The sequence below is a fragment of the Narcine bancroftii genome, chromosome 12 (genome assembly GCF_036971445.1).
Source record: "Narcine bancroftii isolate sNarBan1 chromosome 12, sNarBan1.hap1, whole genome shotgun sequence".
NCBI classification, from domain to species: domain Eukaryota; kingdom Metazoa; phylum Chordata; class Chondrichthyes; order Torpediniformes; family Narcinidae; genus Narcine; species Narcine bancroftii.
In genome coordinates this window covers 31,919,689-31,946,307 of record NC_091480.1, presented here as the reverse complement: position 1 = coordinate 31,946,307, position 26,619 = coordinate 31,919,689, and the positions used below count along the sequence as shown (strand labels likewise).

The window sequence follows — 26,619 nt, the reverse complement described above, 5'->3', positions numbered from 1 at the left end:
TTGCGACCTGCTGAGTTTCTCAGCATTGTGTTTTGGCTTCAATCACAGTGTCTGCTTACTTTAACTGCTCTGTGATCTGGCTGGTACCACTGTCTGATACGGAGATTCCAACAATCAGGACAATAAATAATTCCAGAGAGTTATAAATAATTCCATGTAGAAAGAGGTAAATCAGTGGAATTCATTGCAAGGGGAAAAGGTCGAAGCAGGTGTTATTACAAACTTTAAGACATTTAGACAGGCACACAAATAGGGAGGAAAAGGAGGGATATAGACCAGAATCGGAATTTATTTTCATGAACAAGTCATGAAATTCATTATTTTGAGCAAGCATCATTAGTGCAAAAATGTTCATATCCCACCTTACAAGAAGAAAAAAATACATGATAAATCATTGCAAGGCAGTGTCTGGTTCATTGATCATTCAAGAATCTGATGGCAGTGGGAAAGAAGCTGTCCTTGTGTCTTTAGGCTCCTGTACCTGATGGTAAGGGAGTAAAAATGGCATGATCTGGGTGGTGGGGGTCCTTGAGGATAGAGGCTACTTTCTTAAGACACTGCCTCTTGTAGATGTCCTCAGTCGAGTGAAGTCTGGTGACCATGATGTCATAAGCCTGTTAATAACCCTCTGGAATTATTTATTGTCCTGATTGTTGGAATCTCCGTATCAGACAGTGGTACCAGCCAGATCACAGAGCAGTTAAAGTAAGCAAACACTGTGATTGAAGCCAAAACACAATGCTGAGAAACTCAGCAGGTCAAAAAGCGAACTTTATATAGCAAAGATAAAGATACATAACCATTGGTGGGGACTGGGGGTTCAGAGGGTATAACAGCAAACAGGGGAGGGTGTGAATGGAGAGATAGGGGGTGGAAAGTTGGAGTAAAGGGGAAGATAGGGAATACAGGATAAGAAAGTGAGTGAGAGCAGGCAAAGGTCTAGCAGAAAAAAAGAGAACATGAAGTTAATGCCATCAAAATATAAGATGTTGCTCCTCTAATTAATGGGTGGCCTTTGTTTGGCAGTGCATGAGTCCATGGGAAGACAGGACAGCCTGGGAGCAGGGTGCGGTTCAGAATTAAAATGGATGGTCGCCAAAAAACTACGCACAGGCTGATGGGATGGGTAAAAATTTAATTTAAAATTAGACATACAGCATGGTTACAGGCCCTTTCAAACTGTTCCACCCAATAAAACCTGATTATCCTGTATTCCTGGAATGTTTTGAAGGATGGAAGGAAACTGAAACAACTGGAGGAAACCAAGCAGACACAGGGAGAACATACAAACTCCTTACAGACAGCAAGGGACTGGAACCCTGGTCCTGATCGCTGGCACTGAAACAGATTTCCACTAACTGCTTTACTAACCATGCCACCACTAAGTTGGTATCATGGTCATCAAAATTATCTTGTGTCTTTATAATCGGTTCCTGTGGTGCAATATTCTAGGTTTTATGTTTGATGAAACAGCTGCTATCCCCTGGTTTGCCACTCATTTTTAAAACACTGGTCTGCTTAATGAAGCTTAAATGAATGGCACTTTGGTACACATGTTGTGTAACTTCCTCACAGCTTCAGTAACCCAGCTCAATTCTGTCCACTCCTACTGTCCATGTGGGGTATCCCCATTCTCTCAGCGATTGGGTGAGTTTCCTCCTTCATCTCAAAATCTGATAGTCGGGGGTTTAATTGATGGCTGTCAGTTGCCCAAATGTGGGTGGATGCTGGGAGGTTATTCATGCACACATGGGAGAGAATGAGCTGGAGGAACCATAGTGAAGGTTTGGGATTGGTGGAACTGTTAATCGAGCCAGTATCAACTCAGTGGGCTGAAATGCCTCCTTCTACTTGTCATGAAATGTGAGAAACGTATGAGGAATTACCTGATGCTTTTCTGAAATGTACAGCAGGGAACTTGTCTCAAAACTACTTCATTGAATGAAAAGTACTGTTGCCCTTTCCTGAGGCAAGGAAAGGCCTCACAGAAGTAAAATATAGATCTATGGCAATCTTAACGTTGACCAAATCACTGGTCTTTTCATTTAAATTATACTAAAATGAAGAATTCACAGGTGACAATAGCATGGGTCATATTGGTTCTTTATTAAAGCAATGAAGCAGAAAGGATGATTACAGAAATTTCCCAGAATTCAAGGAGAAATTATGATCAAAGAGGAACATTGTATCACATTTACTAAACAAGCTTTGAACCTAATGTAATACAAGTTATTGTAGCACACAGAATGTATCGTAGATGCCGATGATCAATGCTTTCATTGCATTTCCTGAAGATGGTGGAGGATACATTTGGTTGTGAATTTAATGGTACTCATGGGAGAGACCTTCTGCCACCATCTTAAAAAACTCAAGGGCATATTTATGCTTCTGAGGCGTGAACTCTGTTTTGTAGGCTATAGCAAGCTGAACGAGGAAGGCCTGACCCAGAAGCTGTGAAGAAAACAGGACAATAATTATAGAGCAGTAATACATAACTGGAAAAATGCGATGAAAACTTCCTATGATCTTGTGGAGAATGGACCAGAAGGAAGTATTTGGTGCGGTTGGCCCACACCAGCTGCCAGGTGTGAAAGCCCATTCACCTTCTCCTTTACCCCTGCAGATGGACAATTTACTGGTGTTTCTATGCAGGATATTGGGCTATCACATTTTGTTGGGTCTGGTTGAGTTCACAGCTCACCTTTCATGAAAATGCACACATTCAAAAAAGATCAATTCCTACCTTGAAATTATGTGTATCCACTCCCAGTTGTTGATGTTTTATGCTGAGCTTCTCAAAGTTATGATTGATACCAGTTATATCTTTAACGGCTAAATCCAGAGCATGAGCAACTTTTTTGGCATGTTCTTGAACACCATTGTCATTGGCTTTAAAATGACCATGGAAAGATTTAAACAGCCGGGTTGTCCAGGGAAAGACCTCAAACACCCTGGAGGGAAAAAAACAAAGTCACCCAGGGTTTTTGTGAAATCTTGGAATCTATTTACCTGTCATAGTTCGTCACTTGCTTCAAAAAAGACTGAGTTTACAGCAATGTGACAAGAACCGTAGTTGAATACTAGTTCCCTCATCCTGAAATAAGATCTTGGTATTCATTGCAATGAAATAAAAAGTTTCACTGTAATCAATTCTTGAAAATATAATGTAAGAATTTGACTTGAAACAAGAATAGATTTGTATCTTACCTTTCCAAGGCATGGGCAGTTATATCAACATGAGGCACTCCTTTCCAGATACCCTCGATTTGTTCTATCGCCTCTTTAGTCAAGTGCACCATTTTGGCTGTTAAGCTCTCACTGTCACGACTTGTGGAGGAAAGCAGTGTTTTTCTGGAGTTTTGACTTCCCTTTTATAAACTGGAAAGGAGTTCATCTCAGGGTAAAAGCTGACTGTAATAGGCTAATTGCTTGGTGGGTGGACATACTTTCTATCAGCAGGCATCACCCTTCTGGGCTTCAGTGTTGAGATAAACACCTGGTGAGCATTTGTTGTTTGTGTTTCACTTCACGCCACCCAACACCAAGGTCAATTCCAATAATGAATATCACTTCAATACATTCTCTTAACTCTCCAGTGGTTAATGGAGTTTAGCTCTTACATTTCTTTCTTCCTGTTACACTTTTTCAACAGTTTAACATATTCTTTACTTTCACAAATAGACAGATTTCTTGTGTTGAAACCAATTCCTTGTTTGTTTATCAATATACTTTGAACAATGTCTTAAGATAAATGAATATGGGAAGGTGCCACCATTTGGTTATCCACTTTGATCGCAATAACAGGGAGAAGTTGTTGTCTGAATGGTGAGAATTAGGAAAGGAGAGGTGCAACGAGACCTGGGTGTTGTTTTGCACAAGTCATTGCAGGTAGTAGAGCAGGTGTAAAGTAAGCAAACAGCATGTTGAAATATGTTGCATGAGGTTTTGAATAAAGTGGTGGGGAGGCCAGACCTTGAGTGTTATGTGCAGATTTTGTCGCCTCATCTAAGGAAGGACATTTTTGCTATTGAGAGCATGAAGTGAAGATTCACCAGACTGGTTGCTGGAGAGACAGAATTTGTGTATAGAGAAAGACTGGATATGCTACGGTTATACTCATTGGAATATAGGAGGAATGGGAATGTTATCGAGATGTATACAGTTGTGACAGGACTAGACAGGTTAGATGCAGGAAGAACATAGAAACATAGAAGATAGGAGCAGGAGTAGGTCATTCGACCCTTCGAGCCTGCTCCGCCATTCAATGAGATCATGGCTGATCTTAAAGTTCAGTACCCCGTCCCCGCCTTCTCTCCGTAACCCCTAATTCCCTTATACTGAAAAAATATATCTAATTCCCTCTTAAATATATTCAATGAACCTGCCTCTACTGCTCTCTGTGGCAATGAATTCCACAGAATCACCACCCTCTGGGTGAAGAAATTCCTCCTCATCTCAGTTCTAAGTGGTTTGCCTATTATCCTCAAACCATGGCCTCGGGTTCTGGACTCCCCCACCATTGGAAACATCCCTTCCACATCCATTCTGTCCAGTCCTGCCAGAATTTTATAGGTCTCTATGAGATCCCCTCTCAATCTTCTAAACTCCAGCGAGTACAATCCCAATTTGCGCAATCTTTCCTCATAAGTCATTCCTGCCATTCCAGGTATCAACCTGGTGAATCGCCTCTGCACTCCCTCCACTGCAAGAACATCCTTCCTTAGATAAGGTGACCAAAACTGCACACAATACTCCAGGTGTGGTCTCACCAAGGCCCTGTACAGCTGCAGTAAGGTATCCTTATTCCTATACTCAAACCCTCTTGATATGAAGGCCAACATACCCTTTGCCTTTCTAACCGCCTGCTGTACCTGCATGCTCGCCTTTAGTGACTGGTGCACATGAACCCCTAGGTCTCTCTGCACTTCACCATCTCCCAATCTATTGCCATTCAAATAGTAATCTGCCCTCCAGTTTGTATTACCAAAGTGGATAACCTCACATTTATCCACATTGTAGGGCATTTGCCATTTATCCAAATCACACTGGAGCTTCCTGACCCCCTCTTCAGTGCACACAACCCCTCCTAGCTTAATGTCATCTGCAAATTTGGAGATATTACATCTAATCCCCTCGTCTAGATCATTAATGTAAATTGTGAACAGCTGGGGTCCCAGTACAGATCCCTGTGGCACCCCACTGGTCACCGCCTGCCATTCAGAAAATGAGCTGTTTATCTCAACTCTCTGTCTTCTATCTGCCAGCCAGTTCTCAATCCACATCAATACCTTGCCCCTAAGCCCATGAGCCTTGATGTTGCATGCCAGTCATTTATGTGGGATCTTATCAAAGGCCTTTTGGAAATCCAGGTACACCACATCCACTGGCTCCCCCCCCCCCCCATCTATTTTACCTGTCACCATCTCAAAGAATTCCAATACTTTTGTCAAGCATGACTTACCTTTTGTAAATCCATGTTGACTCCGTCCGATCCCTTCTCTGCTAGTCATATGCTCCGCTGTTACATCCTTAATAATGGATTCCATCATTTTGCCCACTACTGATGTAAGGTTCACTGGCCTATATTTCCCCGCTTTTTCTCTACTCCCCTTTTTAAATAGTGGGGTAACATTAGCTATCCTCCAATCCATGGGTAGTGATCCTGAGTCTATCGAGTTCTGGAAAATAATTCTTAAAGCATCTGCTATCTGAATGGCCACTTCCTTGAGTACCCTAGGATGTAGATTATCAGGCCCTTGGGATTTATCAGCCTTCAATCCCTTCAATTTCCCCAAGACCATGTCCTTAGAGATACTGATTTCTTTCAGCTCCTCCCTTGCATTAGTCTCTATGTTTCCCAACATCCTTGGGAGGTTATTTGTATCCTCTCTTGTGAAAACAGAACTAAAGTAAGAATTTAATTGGTCTGCCATTTCCTTATTCCCCATTATATATTCCCCTGATTCTGACTGCAAGGGACCTACTCTGGATTTCACCAATCTTTTCCTCTTGACATATCTATAAAAGCTTTTGTAGTTGGTTTTTATGTTTGCCGCAAGCTTACTTTTGTAATTTATTTTTGCCCTCTTGATTAATCCCTTTGTCCTCCTTTGGTGCATCTTGAACTGCTCCCAGTCTTCGGTTGTGGTACTTTTTTTGGCCAATTGATATGCTCTCTCTTTGGACCTAATGCTGTCTCTAATTTCCCTTGTTATCCATGGTTGTTATTCACCTCTTTTGGTTTATTTTTGGTTTAAACGATTTCTGCAATTCTTCCATTAGATCTTTGAATGCTTTCCATTGTCTATCCACCGTCAACCCCCCCCATAAACACCACCCAATCACTCTTACTCAACTCCCGTCTCATACCATCATAATTCCCTTTATTTAAATTCAGGACCTTAGTCTCGGTTTTAATTTCATCACTCTCCATGTCGAGTGAGAATTCGATCATATTGTGATCGCTCCTACCCAAAGGGCCTCGTACAACAAGATTGCTGATTAGCCCCTTATCATTGCATAATACCCAGTCTAAAATGACCTGCTCCTGAGTTGGTTCCTTGACATATTGGTCTAGATAACCGTCCCGTAAACATTCAAGGAATTCCTCCTACTCAGTATTTTTACTAATTTGGCTAGTCCAATCTATATGTAAAGTCTCCCATGATGACAGCTGTTCCCTTATTGCACGCTTCTCTAATTTCTCCTTTTATGCCTTCCCTCACCTCTACATTACTATATGGAGGCCTATATACTACCCCCACTAACGTTTTCCGCCCCTTGCTATTCCTCAGTTCTACCCATATAGATACCGCATCTTCCGAGTTAATATCCTTCCTGTCAATCGTGTCGGTCCCTTCTCTCACCATCAATGCTACCCCACCCCCTTTTCTTTCTTGCCGATCCCTCCTAAATATTGTATACCCTGGGATGTTAAGTTCCCAGGCTTTCCCACCTTGCAGCCATGTTTCTGTAATCCCAATCAAATCGTATTTGTTTGTCTCAATTTCCACAGCTAATTCATCTACCTTGTTCCGAATGCTTCTTGCATTAAGATATACAGCCTTCAGATTTGCTTTTTTCACCCTCCTTGCCCTTTATGATTTTTTACTTTCGCTGCCTAACCTAACTTTTCCTATTTTATCTTTCCTGTCCTTTGCCCTATCATACAGGTTCCCATCCCCCTGCCAAATTAGTTTAAATCACATCCGACGGCTGTACCAAACCTAGCTGCCAATATATTGACCCCTTTTGGGTTTAGGTGTAACCCATCCTTCTTGTAAAGGTCATGCCTTCCCCAAAAGAGATCCCAATGGTCCAAGAAGCCAAAACCCTGTCTTTTACACCAGCCCCTCAGCCACACATTCATTTGTCTTAACCTTCCATTTTTGTCCTCAGTTGCACTTGGCACAGGTAACAATCCAGAGATCTCCACCCTGGCGATCCTGTTTCTTAGCTTCTGAACGTTTTCAATGTTGGGGAAGTCCAGAATAAGGGTCACAGATAAGAGGTGAGTCACATTGAACTGTGTTGTGTGGGAAGCAAAAAGTATGGTGGGTTCAAAGAATAGCAGGTCTGGACACAGGCTGAATGCAGAAATAAACTTTATTGAAACACATGTAAGGGGATCACAACAAGGATGGCACATGCAAGTATCTCAATCACACAACACAGTGCAACCCAATCTCTTCGGACTTAACACTACCACCAACTGTTTATACAGGCTTATCACAACCAAGGACTACAATACACTTCCCATGGCCACGTGTCCAATATAGCCATGGCTCAGCTGCTATATTCAACAACAAGACTACAACAGCCTAAATCCCTCTGTACTTTACACCTTACCAACAACTCGTTCAGCATTGCCCACCATAGGGTTAGTCTCTGGTCCGAAGTGTAAAAGAGGAAGTGCTACTGAACATAATGTACTTTATAGTATAGTAAGCTGGAAAATCTGCCCCAAGTAATCACTAGGTGATTAAAAGTGTGCACTAATGGGTGGCCGAAGTCAAACTTTGATTGGCAAGTGATGCAACTTCCAACTAGGTTCCAGTCAGATAGGTCATGTGACCCCACCCCACCCCACATTCACATTCCACCCAAACAGTTGTGAACATGCTACTACAGAAAGTTGTTGCAACCACTTCATTAGATCAACTAATAAGCAAGTTGAATTTAGCCCTATTCCTTCTGAAGGGAATAAAGAGAGAGTTGAATGGTGGTGCAGGTCAAAGAACTGATTAGCCTGCTCCTTCACCAATATTCTTTGAATTTTCAATGAATGTTTTCAAAGGGAAAATTGAAAATCTGAAACCAGTGTGTTAAATCCAAGCAAAGGGATGGAGGAAAGTTTGAGCAGCACTTTGTCGATGACAGGCTGACAAATAATGTTAAAAGGTTTAATCGTGAATGGACCACAGCTGGTAATTACAAGTAAAGTATATTTTGTAATAAAGGTGTTGAACCTCAACAAGAAATTGTCCCCCATCTATGTATTACAGGAGAAATTGAAGAGAGACACCCCTAAGTCTTGAATAACTTGTGTAACTTGAGTAGCCAATTTGTTTGTCATGGACGTGTCAGGCAGTTTTCTGACCTGTGAAACTAACTAGATACACTAGTGGTGATCTCTTTGGAAGCTTGTTATTAAATTCATTCCAAGATGTTACAAAGGTTGGAGAAGTTGTTGATGAAGTTGAAGGTTGTCAAAGGTCACTTTTCTTTTTTAAATATTTTTATTGCTTTTCATAGAATAAAACCTTTTATACATTTTTTTTTCCAATAGTTTACTTAAATTTTTTGACCATACATACGGGCTGTATTAGTCAAAGGCTGTAGTGATGCCTTTATATGCTTTTGTAACTTGGAGGTTTGGCAGTGTGTGCATGTTCTGGCCCAGTGCCTCACCTGTTTCCGGAATCTGTGCCACACAAAAGCAACTGGAAATTATTTTGACTGTTGCCCAGATTGAAGGGTGGGCTAACCCATGCAAGGCATTAAAAAAATTGGCAACAGGAACGATAGGACAGGGTTGTCCCATTGAAATGTCACGAGAACTTTAACGCCCCTTGGTCTGATGGGCATGTCCTTTAAATGGAGAACAGTAACCATAGTGTAGTACGCAGGTATCTTCTTATCCTGTTGTGCCTCAGCTAAAGTGGTAAAGTCCACTCCTGGCGACAAGACGCATACTGACTGGGTCGTAGTTCTTGAAACCGCGACAGTAATCATATCACTTTTCCCAGAAATGTGCTTGATTGTCGTGGAAAATTTAGATATGCATGCAAGCAGACCATGAGTCCGATACTTTTTGGGTTTGTGATCCATGAAGATCATAAAATCCCTACCCTTGAGGAAATACCGAAAATGCCAGATAGCTAGGTTCAGAGCCAGCCCTGTCAAACGCACTGTATTTCATCTCCTGGGGTCACAGGTGCCAGCTGAATAGGATTAGTGGCTTCCATTGGCCATCAACCAACTGTTCCAGAATTCTGCCTACTGCTGCTTCAGAGGCATCCACTGTGAGGGCTGTAGGGATGTCTCCTCGTGGGTGGACGAGGAGAATAGCTTTGGCCAGGGCATTTTTGGTTTCAATGAAAGCCTTCGTCGTCTCATCTGACCACTCGACTTCTTTGGATTTTGTGGACATCAGGGAAAAAAGAGGTTGCATGATATGGTCTGCATATGGAATAAATTGGTGATAGATTTTTTTTTAATACTTTAACAATATTATATCATAGTAAACATAATAAAATGTTAACAAATATATGCTGAAACTAGATAAAAAAGACTAAAATCTAAAATAAAGAAAAAACCCACTACAATAAAACTAAACCCCCTATTGACCCACCTTCCCCCCCAAACTAATCTAATCCCAAAAATAAAATAAATGATATTTCATTATAAAATAATTACAAATAATTAATTCGGATTGCATCAGTTGACCCTCAAATGCATCACAAAATTATTATACTTTCAGGGAAAACTTCACTGATCAGGAAAAATAAATTAATAAACTCATAGTTTTAATTTCATTATTTTAGCATATAGGGCCCAAATTTGCAAAAATAAACAATACTAATCTCTTAAATTATACATAATTTTTTCTAATGGAATACAACTTTGAATCTTAGCATGTAAATTAAACATCAGATTTCCATGTTACACTGACACATTTCCTTGCTATCACTAAAACCAACTTAACAAATTTTAATTGAAAATCTGACAGCAATAATTTAGGGATGACACTTTCAAAATTTCCTAAGGAAAGTAATTGAGGATTTAAAGGAAAGTTCACTCCCATTATCCATTGCAAAATTTACTAATAGAAAGCCAAACGGGTCAACTTTTGAACAAGACCATGTAGAATGAAGAAAAGTTCCAATTTCTGTTCCATATCTAAAACATTGATCTGATAAATCTGATCTCCATGTACTCAATTTCTGAGGAGTAACATATAGTTGATGTAAAAGATTGTCTTGAAGTAATCTACATCATACATTAATAGTATTTGTCATAACTTATTTACACATTTTCCCAGTCTTGTTGATCTATTATTGTGTCCAAATCTCATTCCCACCTTTCTTTTGAAGCCTACCTTAAGTGTCTGTTCTTGGAATAATATATATGCAATTGAAATAATTTTTAAAATCATTCCATCATTCCAAATTTGAAAGATCTTTTAAAATAATTTCCAATCCTAGTTTCTCTCTTAAAAAAGCCCTCAATTGATTTTTTTTTAAAAATAATGTATTACAAGGTATATCATATTTAATCATTAATTGATCAAAAGACATCAAATTATGTTCATAACAATCCCCCAATTTGGAAATTCCCTTATAATACCATATAGTTAAAAAAGATCATCTTTTGAAAAAAATCAATAAGGGATTAATTAATGGTATTCTTAATGAAATAATATTTCCATCAGTTTCTGACCAAATATTCAACAAATGTTTTAATATCAGAGCTTCCTTGTCTATTACACTAGGGTGATAGAAATTAACCATAACAAATTCCTGTAGTCCTTTAAATGTGTCAGGCCTAATGAATGGTCGGGTGGCTTCCACTTTAGAAGGAAATGGTATGGCCTAGAAAAATCAATCAAATTGTCACTTTGCCAGGTTGACTGAGTCCAGAATCAGCAAAAGTGGCAGAGAATATGCAGGTGTGCCCAGGTGTTCCTGGTGGGACTGGCTGGCTTCCAGGATATAATCTAAATTGATGAGTAGAAAATCCAAACCATGCCCCATGATGCCCCATAAGGCACTGGAAGGTTTGTGTCACATTTTTAAGACCAAAAGACATTCAAAGGAACTCTCAAAGAGGCCAAATGCGGTAATAGTGGCCGTCTTTGGAATTTCTGCTGGGTAACTGGGATCTGATGACCAGATCAATTTTCAAGAATATACACACTCCTTGTAAGTTTGCTGTGAAATCTTGTATGTGTGGCACTGAGTATCTATCGGAAGTGGTTACATTGATAGGGTGGACGGCCAGTACCTATTTCCCAGGGCAGGAATAGCAAATACCAGAGGACATGTGCACAAAGGGAGGGAAGTTTAGGGGAGACAACAGAGGTGGTTTCTTTTTTTTTTTTTTTTTATAAATGCAGATTTGTGGGTGCCTGGAATGCCTTTGTCAGGGATGGTGGTGGAGGCTAAAGCATTAGGGTATTTAAGATGGATGGAAGAAAAATAAAGGGTCATGGGGTGGGGGGGTGGTTTATAACTTTTTCTAAGGAATACATGAGTCAGCACAACATTGAGGGTCAAAGGGCCGGTACTGTGCTGGAGTGTTCTATGATCTAAGAAATTTATAGATTCTGGACAGTAAAAATGATTTGGAATCAATATTGGAAAATGGCGCTGGGATGGAAGTGTGGTCACAATTCTGGTGAATGATGAAGCATAGTTGGAAGGCCAGACAGTCTTCTATTTCTGGTCAAGATGTTCTATCAAAGCCTTTTATAATTTTAAATATTTCTATTATGGGAGCAATTACTAAATTAATAATCTAAACATCCACAAGTCCTGAACATCGGAGTTTAAATCCCACCATGGCAAGCAGTCATAAATTTTAATTTGCATTCCAGAAGTCTAATTATGACACCAAAAAAGTCAGTTGTTATGAAGACCTATCATGTTCACTGATACCTGCAGGAGAGGATATCAACCATCTTTACCTGGTCTGGCCTTTTATCTCCATGTCTCTATAGACCCACAGAATGAGGTTGACTCTTAGCCACCCTCTGACATGTTGTAACAAACCACAGAGTGGTACTAAATCACCAGAAAGCCACAAAGAAACAAAACTTGGATGGATCACCTGTAATCAACCTTTGCACTGGAAAAAGCAAAGGCAGAAATCGTGGGCACTTATTGGAAAAGGATGCAAGGTCAACCCATTAGACCTCCAATGGAGCTCAGAAATTAACAGAGCGATCTCACAGACAAGTCTGACATAATAATACTCAGTGAATCTTAATTTATAGCCAGGAAGTGAATAATCCTTATGACACCTAAAACATAAATCCAAAGAAATAAGATTATATTCCCTTAATTTTTCCAGAGTTAAATATAATTGATGAATGAAATTATAATGAACTAATCAGTACCTTACATTTACAATTTTAGTCATACTATCCCCACATAAATTCATCCAATCACCCTGAGAAATAAGTATACCTAAATCTTTTACCCATTTCAATCTAGATTTATGTACATCCAGCTTAAGTATTTTATTCTGTAATAAAGCATACATCTCAGATACAAATCCCTTCTTACCACCCTCAGTAAGTAAAATTTCAAACTTAGACCATCTAGTGTGCCCAAGATTATCCAACAATAAAGCTTTAATTTGATAATAAGAAAAAGGAGTAATTGAAGATATATTTCTCTTCCATTCTTTGAAAAGAAATAAAATATCTTGTGTATTTCTTTTTCTACATTTTACTTGGTCATGTGAAACAGTGAAACCTTTTTAGAATAAACTTAAGGAATTTTTAGAAGTTATTTTGAAAATGAAATTTTCATTAGATCCTTTAGTTTTTTCCAAAATTGTCTAGGCCTGCTTGCTCTGTTAATTGCACAACAAAGTCAGTGTTTGATTCATATTGTCATTTTTTTTAAATCTTCATACTGAATGTAATTCAGTCCAACAAATCCCTTTAATTCAATTTGCCCACTTATTTCCCTGTATACTGTTCACTAATGTGCCCATCAGCTCTGTCTTTTTCACCTTCATACTGTTATGCTGACAAAGGATTTAAAGGAACTCAAGAACTTAACAATGCATGCCTTTGGGATAGGGAAGGAAACCTCTCAGTTACCTTGAGAATGTAGAGTGTTTGCATGGAAAACCATGAAAGTCAAAAAGAATTTTTTTGATGATCTGATGAGATTATCAAAGGAGATTACACGTGAATTCCTTTTTCTGTTCAAAACCTTTCGTAGCCTATACCCGAATTGCTGGAAGAACTTGAAGATACCCTCAATAACTTCTCCTTTGACTCATCCCACTTTCTCCAAGTTAAAGGGGTAGCCATGAGAACTTGCATGGGCCCAGCTCTGGTTGCCTTGTTGTTGGCGATGTGAAGCAATCAATGCTACAATCCTATACAGGCAAGGCTTCTCAACTCTTTCTCCGCTTCATTGATGGCTACTTTGGTGCTGTCTCATGCACCCATGATGAGCTCATTGTCTTTAGCTACTTTGCTGCCAGCTTCTGGGTCTCTCATCGCAAGTTGAAAATATTGTGTCAAAAAAATACCACATTCCACCATTTTTTTTGTAATTAAACGTTGTATATGCAGGCGGCCAGGGTGAAGGGTGCGGGAGTATTGTGGTTGAGTCAGTATCGTGAGAGAGTACGCTGTATGCTACTCTAGCGAGATGCTGCCATGTCCCAAAATCATGCGAGAGTAGCATGTCGCACATCACAAGTGCTGATAAACATCAGAACTCGAAATCAAAAGTACAGATCCTGACCATTGTTACATCGAAAATTCATGTCAGAACATCGTAATTCATTATATTCTCTTCCTCTTACGATGAACTCCATCTTTGCATTTGTATTCTTCACCATCATCTCAAAGTGTAAGTTTATCTTCAGGTTATCTTGCTCGAGGGCTCCCAAGTCCCTTGGCGTCGGGGAACTTACAATTTTCTTCCCATTTAGAAATGAGTCAGCCCATTTATTTATTCCACTGACCCCTGCAGAATTGGCAACTGGCAATAACAAGAATTTGATCCCTATATTCAAGCACTCTGCTTCCTGCCAGTTTCCTACCCACACTATTATGTTTCCTGTTATATTATGGGTTTTTAATCATTAAGTAGCCTCCGGTACATCATCTCGTCAAAGGCTTTGACATAAATACACAACATCCACTAAGTCTTCTTTATCCAGCTTGCTTGTCAATTCTGCAAAGAATCCGAGCAAGATTTTCCCTTAAGGAAACCATTGCCGACTTTGGCTTAACTTGTCATGTCCCTCCAAGTTCTCTGCAAGCTCATTAGTTGGGGTGTAAATTGGGCGGCATGGACTTGTGGATCAAAATGGCCTGTTACTGTGCTGTATATCTGCATCGCGTCGAATGACTCAAAGACTTGTTAACTCAAACCAAGGCTTTAATGGTAAAGACTGGAGCGTAGTACATCGAGGTCGGCCAGTCCAGACTGACCTGGGTCTGGTCAGGAGCATCCCTTTATGACCTGTCAGTAGGTGTGGCCACGGCTCTCAGCCAATCACAACAGCTATAAGCAAATATATGGAAATATACATTGGTGATGGTATTCTGTACTATCACAACATCTAAATTTTAAAAAATAATTTAATTTTGACTGAGACCCTGTTGCATTGCAACTCCTACCACTGGCTGCAATTTTGCCCTATTTGCCTGCCCTTCCACACAAACTCCTTAACAGCTGTCTTTACTTGTGCACCAACTGTCCCTTCCTTTGCCTCTTCACTTTCATTCCCAACCCCCCCCCCCCCCCCCCCCGCAAATCTCATCCATATGTTGAAGAAATTGCTGCTTTTCTTGCAAGAATTGCTTGAATCTCTGGAAGTTGGGAAGAAGGAAATGGCAGGCCGATTCCATGGAAGGTGAATTAAAACTAGTATTTAACTTGCACTCTGTCTCGTGTGGTCGATGTTAGTCACAATATAATTTAATAGACTAATATATACAGCTAGGTCTTGCCTCTGTGCAAGCCTAGGTCAGAATGGAGGAGCCTAGCTCCAGTCGGCTTTATTTTCAAGGTCATCAGGTGGTGGCCCCTGGTGACCTAGTAGTGTAATAGCCCACTATTCACGCACCTCACTCCAAACTGCACTCCAGTAGCCATCAAGAGGTACAGCCTGAGGGACAGAGATTTCATTAGAGCAGAAGTCCGCAGACTACTTCAGGAGGGCGTTATAGAGAAGAGCACCAGCCCCTGGAGAGCACAAGTTGCTGTAGTGAGGTCAGGGGAGAAGCAGCGAATGGTGGTTGATTACAGTCAGACTATCAACAGGTTTACACAGCTGGATGCCTACCCACTACCATGTATTGCGAACATGGTAAACAGCATTGCTCAGTATAAAGTGTTCTCTACTTAGACCTCAAGACGGTGTGTCATCAGTTGCCCATTAGAGAGAGCGACTGCATATACACACCATTCAAGACAGATGGCAGGCTGTATCAGTTTCTCCGTCTCCCCTTCAGCATGACCAACAGGGTGACCGCAGAGTAGATGAGTACCAACTCCAGGCTGTGTTCCCATACCTCGACAATGTTTTGTTGCCACTTGCCAGCTGACTATGACATTAACCTTAATTTTTTTTCAGGCAGCAGAGGAACGCAATCTAATGTATAATCGGGACAAATGCGTCTTTAGCACTAAGAAACTGGCCATCCTGGGATATGTGGTACAGAACACAGAAATCAGCCCAGACCAGTGCCCGCTCCTAGACCTCCCAGTCCCACACGCACAGAAAACCTTAAAGAGAGGTTTGGAACTTTTCACATATTATGCACAGTGGGTCCCCAACTATGCCGACAAGGCTCGCCCACTCATAAAAGCCTCCGCTTTCCCCCTCTGCCCAGCAGCTATCAAAGCCATCACAGATATTAGGGATCTGATTGCAAAAGCAACCCTGCAGTCCATAAATGAGACTATCCCGTTCCAAGTGGAGACTGATGCCTCAGCTGCCACATTAAACCAGGAGGGGTGACCTGTAGCCTTTTTCTTACGAACCCTACAGGGGTCAGAGATAAGACACTCAGCAGTGGAGAAGGAGGCTCAAGCCATAGTGGAATTGGTAAGGCACTGGAGACATTATCTGGCATATAAATGCTTCACCCTCGTCACGGAACAACCATCTGTGGCTTTTATGTTCGACAACCAGAATGGGGAAGATAAAAAAAACAATAAAATCTTGTGCTGGAGGATAGAATTGTCTACGTATCACTACGACATTCTATAGGGATGAACTCCCAGATGAACTCCCAGATGCACTGTCCAGGGGCACCTGTGCAGCCTTCACCACATGTCCCAATTGCAGAGCTTGCACAATGAGCTGGGCCACCCAGGAGTCACTAGACTGTCCCACTTCATAAGGACCCAAAATCTCCCATTCTCGATAGAAAAGGTAAAGACAGTAAACAAGGGCCGGCCCATCTGTACGGAAAGCAAACCGGAGTTTTACCGGCCGGATAAAGCCACACAGATCAAAGCTACTAGACCTTTCGAGCACCTCAGCCTCGACTTTAAAGGCCCACTCTCTTCCTACGACAGGAACATTTATTTCCTTAATGCCATAGATGAATACTCCTGCTTCCATTTTGCAATCCTATGCCCCGACGTATCAGTAGCCACGGTATTAAAGTGCCTGTAATCCATTTTCAGCATGTGTGGGTACCCCAGCTATATACACAGACAGGAGAGCCGCCATTATGAGTACCAGTCCAGAAGTACCTATGGGATAGAGGCATTGCCACCAGACGTACTACAAGCTACAATCCCAAGGGTAATGGGCAAGTAAAAAGGGAAAATGCCACTATCTGGAAAATCATCCTGTTGACCTTAAAGGCAAAAGACCTACCTGTGGCAAGATGGCAAGATGTGTTACCAGAAGCTTTACATTCTATATATTCGCTTTTGTGTACTGCCACTAATATGACACCACATGACCATATGTTTTCCTTTTTGAGGAAAGCCGCAACAGACACGGTGCTGCCTAGATGGTTGATGACACCAGGACCAGTGCTCCTCCGGAAGCACTGCAGGCCCCACAAAATGGACCCACTGGTGGAGCCAATGGAGTTGAGGCACGTGAACCCCTACTATGCATTTGTCACATTCAGGGACGGACGGGACGTCTCGGTGGCCACCAGGGACCTCACATTGGCCGGAATCGTGGACAACTTGGGAGAGTCACAGACCTCTACAGTTCAGCACGAAGGACGACAGACACCAGGAGAGCCGACCATCACATCACCCCAAAGGGCCCCACCGAACAATACAGTGCCCACAATCAGCATACTTTCACCCTCCAACTGACGGGAAGCCCTATACCCTCACAGCATATCCTCACACAAAGTCAGGACCCTCTGCCCTCAATACCCTCCACTCCCTTTGCCCCAGTACCCCGAAGGTCCAGGAGAAAAGGGAAAGCCCATCAGATACTGGACTTATGAACTTGCGGGGGTGTGGAGGTCAAAATCCTTTAAGGGAGGGTGAATGTAGTGATATGCTATTACACCACTAGGTCACCAGGGGCTACCACCTGACGATCTTGTATATAAAGCCGACCGGAGCTAGGCTCCTCCATTCTGACCTAAGCTTGCGCAGAGGTAAGACCTAACTGTATATATTAGTCTATTAAAACTAGCGTTTAACTTGCACTCCATCTCGTGTGGTTGATGTTAGTCACAATACACCCCTATACTGGGTGATAATACAGATTCTATCACCAATGTGTATATGTACACATGTACAGATGGTAGTGTAGGATGACTGTGATTGGCTGAGAGTGTAGCCACACCTACTGGCACATCTTAAAGGATTGCTCTTAGCCAGACCAGGTCATTCTGGACTGGTCGACCTACTTGTGATATGCTCCAGTCTTTTAGTTAATAAAAGCCTTGGTTTGGATCAACAAGTCTTTGGTTCTTTCGACACGCATTACACACTGCCACTTTCAGAGCTCACGATCCAGTCCTGTTTTCTCCGCACTTGCTCAATCTACAGCTCTGCACCGCACCCCTGTGGTCAGTTACCTTATCACTATCTCTCTCAGTTCTCAGAGGTTATTTCCATAAATCCTCATCCAGGCTCCATCTAGCACCAGTGAAGTCATTGATGAGATATCCAATATTCACAAGACAAAGACGCAGAACTCAGAGACGTTTGTGTTCAAGTATTTTCAGTTATCTAAGCAAGGAAGCGACCGTGTGCAGAGTATTACAGTGTCATCGAGGTTGACATTTCCACTTCCATGTCAAATCCAGCATGAGGGGTAGGGCAGTGAATGCACAAGGAGTCCACCAATGCATGTTGTCCTCCAATCTGCGTACTATCTCGGCGAAATATTGCCATTTCTTCATCCATAATGACACTAAATGCAGGAATGTTGCACCAAACAGCAGAAAAACAGCAACTTCACCACAAGAATTGCAGTTGAAGAGTGGAGCGCACCACTTCATGATCAGTTTTACAAATGTCCATTGCCTGAACAGAAAAAGTGAATAGATCCTTTCCTTTCTTGTCCTTTCTTTCCTTTTCCTGTCCTTTCTTTTCCTTTTCCACAGCCACATTGCCTTCCTCTACCTGTCTCCACTGCCATCTTGTGCCTCGCTGTGAAAGATCCTTTCCTTTTCACTGACTGATGAATACAAAGAAGCTGAGCACACACACATGGAATTGCAGTAAATTTAAACGCCTGTGGAAATATTGCTCAAAGGAACCATTGCTTTAAATGCATATTAATTAGGACTTAGGTGTTGTGATGATACTAGGGTAATTCTATTTGTTCCATTTGTGTACAGCTGGCCTGCCTCCTTGCTGGCCAACCCTATAACTCCTCCCCTTGGAATTCCCTAACAAAAGCAGTTTCGCCCAAGTCCCTCCTCCAGTACAAACCCTGGAGTCAGGCCAGCAACATGAGTGCGCGTTCAGTCTTAGGGTAATAAAAGCCTGTCATCTGGTAACTTGCAGTTTTTTGAAGTTATTGATCTAGGTGTTCCAGGATCTCAGTGGGATAACAACTAAGTACTTCAGGGCATCGGGAACTTTTAGGTCCATCTTTCACCAGTGTGAAAAGTTATTAAAATCCATATGGGAAACTACGGTTTCAAAGGTACAAACTGCCATCTTTTGGGAAACATTGGTGTTTGCTTGACCATTGCGTTGGCATTCTTTGTCCAGATCAGGACATTGGAGATATTTATTCTGAAGAATTTGAAGCTATCTATTCTTTCCACTTCAGTGCCAATTCTGTGGAAAGGAGTATGATCTTGTTCCTTTGTGTTTTAGGAACAGTTTCTAGGATTCTAAGCATTTGCCTATAATTCAGTACCTGTATGGAAAGGTTTTGGAGCAATTCTCATATTTGTTTTGGTCCTAGTAATGAGAAGTATCAGCCAGTATTTAGATCACTTTGCATCCTACAGTCCTTTGGAGTATTGAAGAACAGAGGGACCTCTTTGAACAATGCAAGAACGTCAAGGTTACAGTATGTCAATAAGAGTGAAAAAAAAGCACATTTGATGATTCAATTCAGAATTCGGGTAACCCTCAGCCTTTTGGCTCCTTTCTCCTTCTGATCCACCCATGCCCTTTCACACACATCCTTCCCCCCTCCCCCCCCCCCACCCCCCCCCCCCCCCACCACATCCAACCCACTGTTAACTTTTGGAGACAAAAGTGCTGAGAATAGTAGCAAGGGTAACTCTTGGCTGGCTCTCACTCTGCACCGCCTCGCGCAGAACTCCCAATCCAATCCTCCTGTCACTGCCCATCCTCAGTCTACAACTCTACACCACACCCCTGTGGTCAGTTGTCTTCTCAACATCCTTCTCGGTTCCCTGAGAAAGTTATTTCCAACAGTCCTCATCCAGCACTGGTTAAGTAATTGATCAGATCTCCAATGTTTACAAGGCAAGGACACAGTACTTAGTAAAAAGCTTTGTCTTCTAGTACTTTTGCATAACTAAGCAAGGGAGCAACTGTGGGCAGGTATCAGAGTATCATTGAGGTTGATTGACATAAGGGTATAGTTCCCCTGGCATCTCCACTTCCCAAATCTCTGACAACATCCAGCATGAGAGGCAAGGGCAGTGATGCCCACCAATGCATGTTCTCCTCCAAGCTACATCCAAACTTGGAAAAATATTGCTATTTCTTCATCCCTGCTGACACTAAATGCAGGAATATTGTACCAAGCAGGAATTTAACAGTTACCTCACCACATGACTTGCAGTAAAAAAGTGGAACGCTCCATCTCGTGATCAGGGGCATTAAAAAAATTGCTTTACTAATTAAACTAAGGTCCATGGCAAGAGCAAAGAAAGTGAACAGATCCCTTCCTGTGCTCTGACTGATGAATATTTGAAATCTTTAAGTGCGCATGTGGAATTACATTAAATTTAAAAGCCAGTTGAAGTATCGGTCAAAGGAACCATTGCTATTTGTTTATAGGTGTCCCAGCTGTCACTCACAGAGAGATTAAATGCACTGGGTTCAACATAGTCGGCTGGGCCATCTGGCTGTCACATTCACATTTTTTGCCACATTTTAACTTAATTCTTCTCTGGGTTAAAAGTTCTCTCAATCATACCTTTCACATACACCCCACCCCCCTCCCCCCCCACTTTTCCTTTTCTTTCTTGTTGCTTATTCACTGGCTGAATTGTGCAATATTGGAGATGGCCCATCATAACCTGATGGCCAGCGGTGTCATTTATGCTGGACCGTTGGAATAGGTGGCTCCAAAGAAATTGCCAATCACTACCTGCTCTTGTAATGGTTAATGTGATGGGGTGCTTTACAAATGCATCGCTCTGCAGTTTGGATCATTCTGCTTTGTAGCATATACAAAACAATGTGTAGCAGGAGGTACTGTTTCCTCATCCCAATTTGATTTCCTTGCCTGTTATATTAAACAAAGACAATTATGAAATGCAAATTAAGTTTGTGTCCCACTTTTTAAAAACAATGCTGAAAAGTAATCAAGGATCTCTGGAATGCTGAGCAGATCATGGACCTCCTCCTTTTAGCATTACATATCCATGCAACGCACACCACTGCTTGAAAAACTAAGATGCTGCTTCAGAATCTCCGCCTTCGCTGATTCCACATATCAGTGTTGTGCAGTTGCACAGGGTGGTAGTGACACAGCAAACTGCCCCGTTGTACATTCGGTTTCGAATGATCATGCATTTTTCTGTTTTTTTAGTGGGCTGAATGTGCACAAAGGGAAAATAATTGTGCAATTTGGGACCATTTTTCCTTCTTGTGCTTTGCAATTGATTGGTTTCTTCCCTGCACTTGAACTTGCATTTTTAACAAGGGATTGAATTTGTGTGTCTTTCTGCCTTTTATTATTGTCCTTAACAAAAATATTTGGAATGAACTAAGGTATTATCTTTCCTAACCTTGAAAATGTGGGAAGTATTATCATTATTCATTTAAGTAAAACACAAAAGTCTGCATTTGCCATGGATGAAGTAAAAACACAACGCTGAAGAAACTCAGCAGGTCAAACAGAGTACTTTTATGTAACAGAGATAAAGGTACATGAAGAATGACTCAGGCTTGAGCCCTTCATCAAGGTAAGGAAAAACATCAGCAGGTACTCAAAGGAAATGTCTTTGCATCATTATTCATTTGTCTTTTGAATGTTTTGTGCAGGTTATTTATATCACTGGGTGTGGTGATATGCCACTAGCCTTCTGCAGGGGGCAACCTGCAGGAAGAGCACTGGAGGTCAAGACAACACCTGGCCAGCTGTCAATCAGCCGACCTGAATGGACCAAGTCCCACCCGGTCAGCTGCCAATCATCCGCCGGGATACAAGCTACATCCGGCCCCTCGAGGTCAGTCACACAGAGCTAGCACGGCTAACCACAGCTAACTGTAGCAGGGACTTTAAGTGGAATAAAGCCTGTTGATCAGACCTTAAGTCTTGTGTCTGCTTTCTGTACGACAGCTCACCACACTTGGGTATTGCCTTTAAATGCCTATTAATTAACCCAGGATCTCAGTGGGATAATGATTGATCGAAGACTTCTCAGGGCTTTGAGCATTGAGAACTTTTAGGTCCACCTTTCATTACTTGCACCAGTGGGATCAGTTATTAAAATCCATGCCGAGAGTGTCATGCTGTCAACTGCTGCCCTCTGGTGCAGTTCCATAGGCATTGAAAGCTGAAGATTCTGTGTACAGGCAGTCCCCAGGTTGAAAATGTCCGATTTACGAACAACCCGTAGTTACGAATTGACAAGTTGGCCAGAAGGAGAATGACCTCTACTTCTGATTCAAGCAGAGCTCGCTTTCCATTGGCTGGCTGCCCCTTCAATTGTCAGGCAGCCGGCGCCGCACAGCCACTGTCAGGCTACGCCACTCGCGGCCTGGACAAAGCAGCAGACGGGTGAGGGGATGAAGGGACGGGGTGGAAAGAAGAAGCAGCTTGTGCCATTGTGATGCCCCACAAAATGGCTGCCTCTTGGTCCCACACAATGGCTGTCACTCGGCCTTAAAGTGCAATTACACCACCAAGGAGGGTGGGAGGGAGGGAAGAAATAGCAGTGTGCGCCATCGAGATGCATTGCAAAATGGCTGCCTCTTGGCCCCATAAAAAGGCCACCGCTTGGCCCCACAAAATGGCCTCTGTTCAGCCTAAAGTGCTATTGAAAATATTAATACCTGTTTTATTATTATGTACTGTATATTTATGATTAAGATGTTTTAGTGTATTATGAAGTGTTTTATTAAAGATTTTAAAAATTATTTAATATACTATATACTAAAATAAATTTTTGGCTAACTGATGCCAAGGACCATATGTACTGGTTCTGACTTAAATACTATGGTGGTCCACCACCAGCCCACTGCAGGGGGCAACCTCTGTACCTGCAGAAGTGTAAGGGGACAGGACAATATCTGGCCGCTGCCAATCAGTCGGCTTGAATGGATCAAGCCCCACCCGGTCGGGTATCAATCACCCTCCAGGATACAAGCCTGTGCTGGCCTCCCGAGGCCTCACACCGAGTTGCTGCAGCCACAGCTGCTCTGTGGGGGTTTTTGTGGTTCAAAGCCTGTTGTTCAGTCTTAACCTTGTGTGTGTGTCTGATTCTGTCTAACAGCGCACCACAAATACAAATTTGGGTTAAAGACAATCCTAGGTAATGGAGCTCGTATTTAACCCGGTGACTGCCTGTATTCATGTTCTACCTAGCACAGTGAGAAGGATTCTTCTGCGAGCAGTCTAACAGATTGACTCTAACATACTGTCAGCAGTATAAAATAGAAGAACAAGAACTCAGTAACAGAACATAGAGTTACAATAAAAATAAACAAAGGATCAGTTTGTGCCAAGCAAGGACAGCCTGGCAGCTCTGTTGTGCAGTTCATTCAAGAGCTCAATGGCTACAGGGAAGAAATTGCCCATCAGCCATTGGTGCGAGATTTCACATTCTTGAGGCTTCTCCTCAGTGGGAGGAGGGAGATTAGAAGGTGTCTTCCAGAATAGCCAATGACTTAGCAAAGTAGTGGGAGATACAGATATAGTCCATGGAAGAATGGGATGTTTGGTTAATGTTCAGTACTTTCTGCAGCTTCTTTCGATCTTGAGCTGATCAGCTCACATACTGAGCTGTGATGTATCCAGCAAGTAAGGTTTACATCAGTGTTTTTCACACTGCCCCCCCTAAACTCACATTCCACCTGAAGTAATCCCTTTGCCATGTGCTCTGTGCTTAAGGTGGGAGGTGAGTAGGAAGAGAAGATTTAGAACCCAATTGTTACTGGAATATTTTGCTTGAGAAAAATTGTCATTGGCCCATTTCCTTTGGAGTTACACAACCGTGCACATAATGAGTCCATTAGCGACTATTAAAACAGTGGTTTACAAGCCTTTTCTTCTCACTCACATACCCACCTTAAGGCAGTGGCAGATTAACTACCACCCAGGTCCTTGGCTGAGCTTTAATAAGGTGTTTCCCCCCACCCCCCAGAGTCAGCATCATGGATGGGCATTCGGCGGCCCATGCCCACCCACCCACCCGCAGCACTAGCGTCACCGAAGCAACTACACTTTTTATTATGCTTTCGATTCCTGCCTCAAATTTAATGTCTCCATCAATAATGCAAATGATGTTTGAAGTTCAAATTACTTCATCATTGTTTGACCACATCAGGTTAAAATTTAGAAACGTCATGTTTTTTTTTGCAGCATTTTTTTTTAAACTTTGTAGTTACACATTATAACCTGTACCACAGGGTCGCAAAGTAACTGATGATGTTGGTGAGCAGCGACAGGGCATCGTCAAGTCACATCTGATCAAAGACACAGGTTCTTCTGTCCACACACTGATTGGGATCAAGACATTCACTTTGGCCCCGTGTAACGTTCGGTCTTCATGCAATCTGATAATGCAGCTCACCATTAATTTTAGCAGATGATTTTGCTACCTTCATATAATGACAGGAATTATTTCCCCTTCCCCCCCCACCCCCAAGAATTGGCAATTACAACTTGTTAAATAGGTGTTTTTATTTCAGCTCAAGTAATGCACATATCCATGGAGGTTATCACCTATGGTTAAATTAAGTGTTAACTCAACAATTATGAAAGTATCTAGCACAAAATAATTGGCACTCTCCGCCCCATTATTACTTCATTTATGAACCAAGTTAAAAAGTGAAAATAATCAGATGAAAATTACATGTTTTATTAAAAGTCTTTTAGATATGGACTTCACTAAAGTCCCACTAATTTGTATGAATATTACCAATTTAGATTTTTTTTATGGTCTTGACATTGAATTTGTTTCTGGCAAAGATTGCTTTGGTTTTCAGGCCGTAACACATTGCCTTTAATCTAATTTCAGAGGAGACCGAGAGGGAACATCACATTGATAATCCCCTGCCCATTTCAGATGGGCTTTTGCTTGCATGCACAGAGAGGAGCCGAGACACGTTCGAGTCCTTGGCCCATGTATTAAGAGTGGATTTTATCTTGTATTTATTTCAACCCAACCCGATAATGACAGCCAAATCAAATCAAACAATTTTATGAACATTAGTTTTCCAGTACTCCCATGTCCAATCCCCATGCAACTGTATTTGAACAGAAAATAAAATTTCCTGAAGGGTACGGGTTATTTATACTTGCCTGCATTATGATTACAATTGTTGAAATTAACTCTATAATGACAATTGGGTACATAATTAGGCAGGCGACGACAGGCATGCACATTTTCCGGCGCTGGCACTGACAGAGTGGGTCCAGCTGTATGGGGGGGGGTGGGGAATTATGGGTAACAAAGACAGCCATTGATCCTGCATTGAGCCTCTGCCTCCCTGAGTGGGCCCGTGAGGTGCCAGAGTGGCCCTGAAGCATCCAGATAACCTCCGGTGAGCTCCGGCAGCACTGCACCCCTCAACATCTCCTACGCACCACTCAACGTCTCCTTCATAAACACCTCCACCTTGTTTTTTTTTAATTTCAGTGAATAGATGAAAGCTGATCGACATGAGCATTGTAAGCTACAAGTTGCAATTTTAAAATACTTTTAATATTGTGTCTTAGTTCCCTTTGGCATTGTTAAAGTCACATTTCTATTGTTGTATCTCTTACTTCTATTGTTGGTTGATGGGCCCCCCTGCCTTCCGGGCCCCAAGACTTCAGTCTACTCGGCCTAATGCCACTGCCTTAAGTCATCCTTTACTACTCACAAAGCAACAATGGCATAGGGTTTGCTCAAGACAGATTGTGAGTTTAGGGGGCTGTTTGAAAACCACTGCTTTAAATGGCACATACTGAACTTCCCTCATCTTCTGGGAAACATTGGTGCTTTCCTGACCATTGCGTTGATATTCCTTGTTCAGGACAGATCATTCAGGTATTTATTTAGAAACCGGAGCCAGAGGGGGCATGTGGCAAGGGATCAAAACTATAACAGAACACAAGACAACCTTGCGAGTCAAAGACAACGACGCCTCCCTTCTGCAGATTGAATATCTGCTATCCACAATTTGACGAGAAGAACATGCTGACGCCGAAGAAAGCTGCATGTCCCCCGATGAATGGGCCCCCTGCATAACCCCAATCCGAGAATAGAACCCTAGCTAAGGTGAATTTTCACCCGGCAACGGGACCAGGCAATGTACCTGGTTGGTGTGGTGATAGCACTGTGATGCTGTTAAGTCATTAGTACTGTATCCCTATGTATGGCTGGCTTGCCTCCTTCCTGTAACTCCTCCCCCTGGAATTCCCCAACAAAGGTGATTATGCCTGAGTCCCTCCCTCAGTACAAATCCTAGAATCAGGCCAGCAACAGGAGCATGTGTCCAGTCTTACGGTAATAAAAACCTGTCATGAAGTAATTCCAGTGTAAGGACTGCACAG

The 26,619-nt window shown here is 42.0% G+C and overlaps 1 protein-coding gene and 2 long non-coding RNA genes across 3 annotated transcripts; 1 reads left to right on the top strand and 2 right to left on the bottom strand.

The window, feature by feature from the left end:
- Positions 1-2,087: 2,087 nt before the first annotated feature.
- LOC138747467 (hemoglobin subunit beta-like) lies at positions 2,088-3,356 on the bottom strand. The gene is made up of 3 exons (XM_069906709.1): positions 3,208-3,356; positions 2,744-2,951; positions 2,088-2,451 (listed from the first exon to the last, which is right to left on the bottom strand). Exons 1-3 carry the CDS (start codon positions 3,297-3,299, stop codon positions 2,323-2,325), a joined length of 429 nt encoding a protein of 142 aa, XP_069762810.1. The 5' UTR covers positions 3,300-3,356; the 3' UTR covers positions 2,088-2,322.
- Positions 3,357-7,587: 4,231 nt separating this feature from the next.
- Positions 7,588-14,703, bottom strand: LOC138747618 (uncharacterized). Its single transcript, XR_011347579.1, has 2 exons — positions 13,334-14,703; positions 7,588-9,681 (listed from the first exon to the last, which is right to left on the bottom strand). It is a non-coding gene; the product is annotated as an uncharacterized lncRNA (long non-coding RNA).
- Positions 14,704-21,169: 6,466 nt separating this feature from the next.
- On the top strand, positions 21,170-22,164 carry LOC138746648 (uncharacterized). The gene is made up of 2 exons (XR_011347038.1): positions 21,170-21,820; positions 21,900-22,164. It is a non-coding gene; the product is annotated as an uncharacterized lncRNA (long non-coding RNA).
- The last annotated feature ends 4,455 nt before the right edge of the window (positions 22,165-26,619 follow it).

What these genes read in the sequence shown, in the direction of transcription:
- LOC138747467 (XM_069906709.1), bottom strand. Translation starts at nt 3,299, where the DNA reads ATGGTGCACTTGACTAAAGAGGCGATAGAACAAATCGAGGGTATCTGG. An exon ending in ACTGCCCATGCCTTGGAAAG is followed by an intron (nt 2,952 to 3,207) that starts GTAAGATACAAA and finishes TTTTCCCTCCAG; the next exon opens with GGTGTTTGAGGTCTTTCCCT. An exon ending in TGGATACACATAATTTCAAG is followed by an intron (nt 2,452 to 2,743) that starts GTAGGAATTGAT and finishes TTTTCTTCACAG; the next exon opens with CTTCTGGGTCAGGCCTTCCT.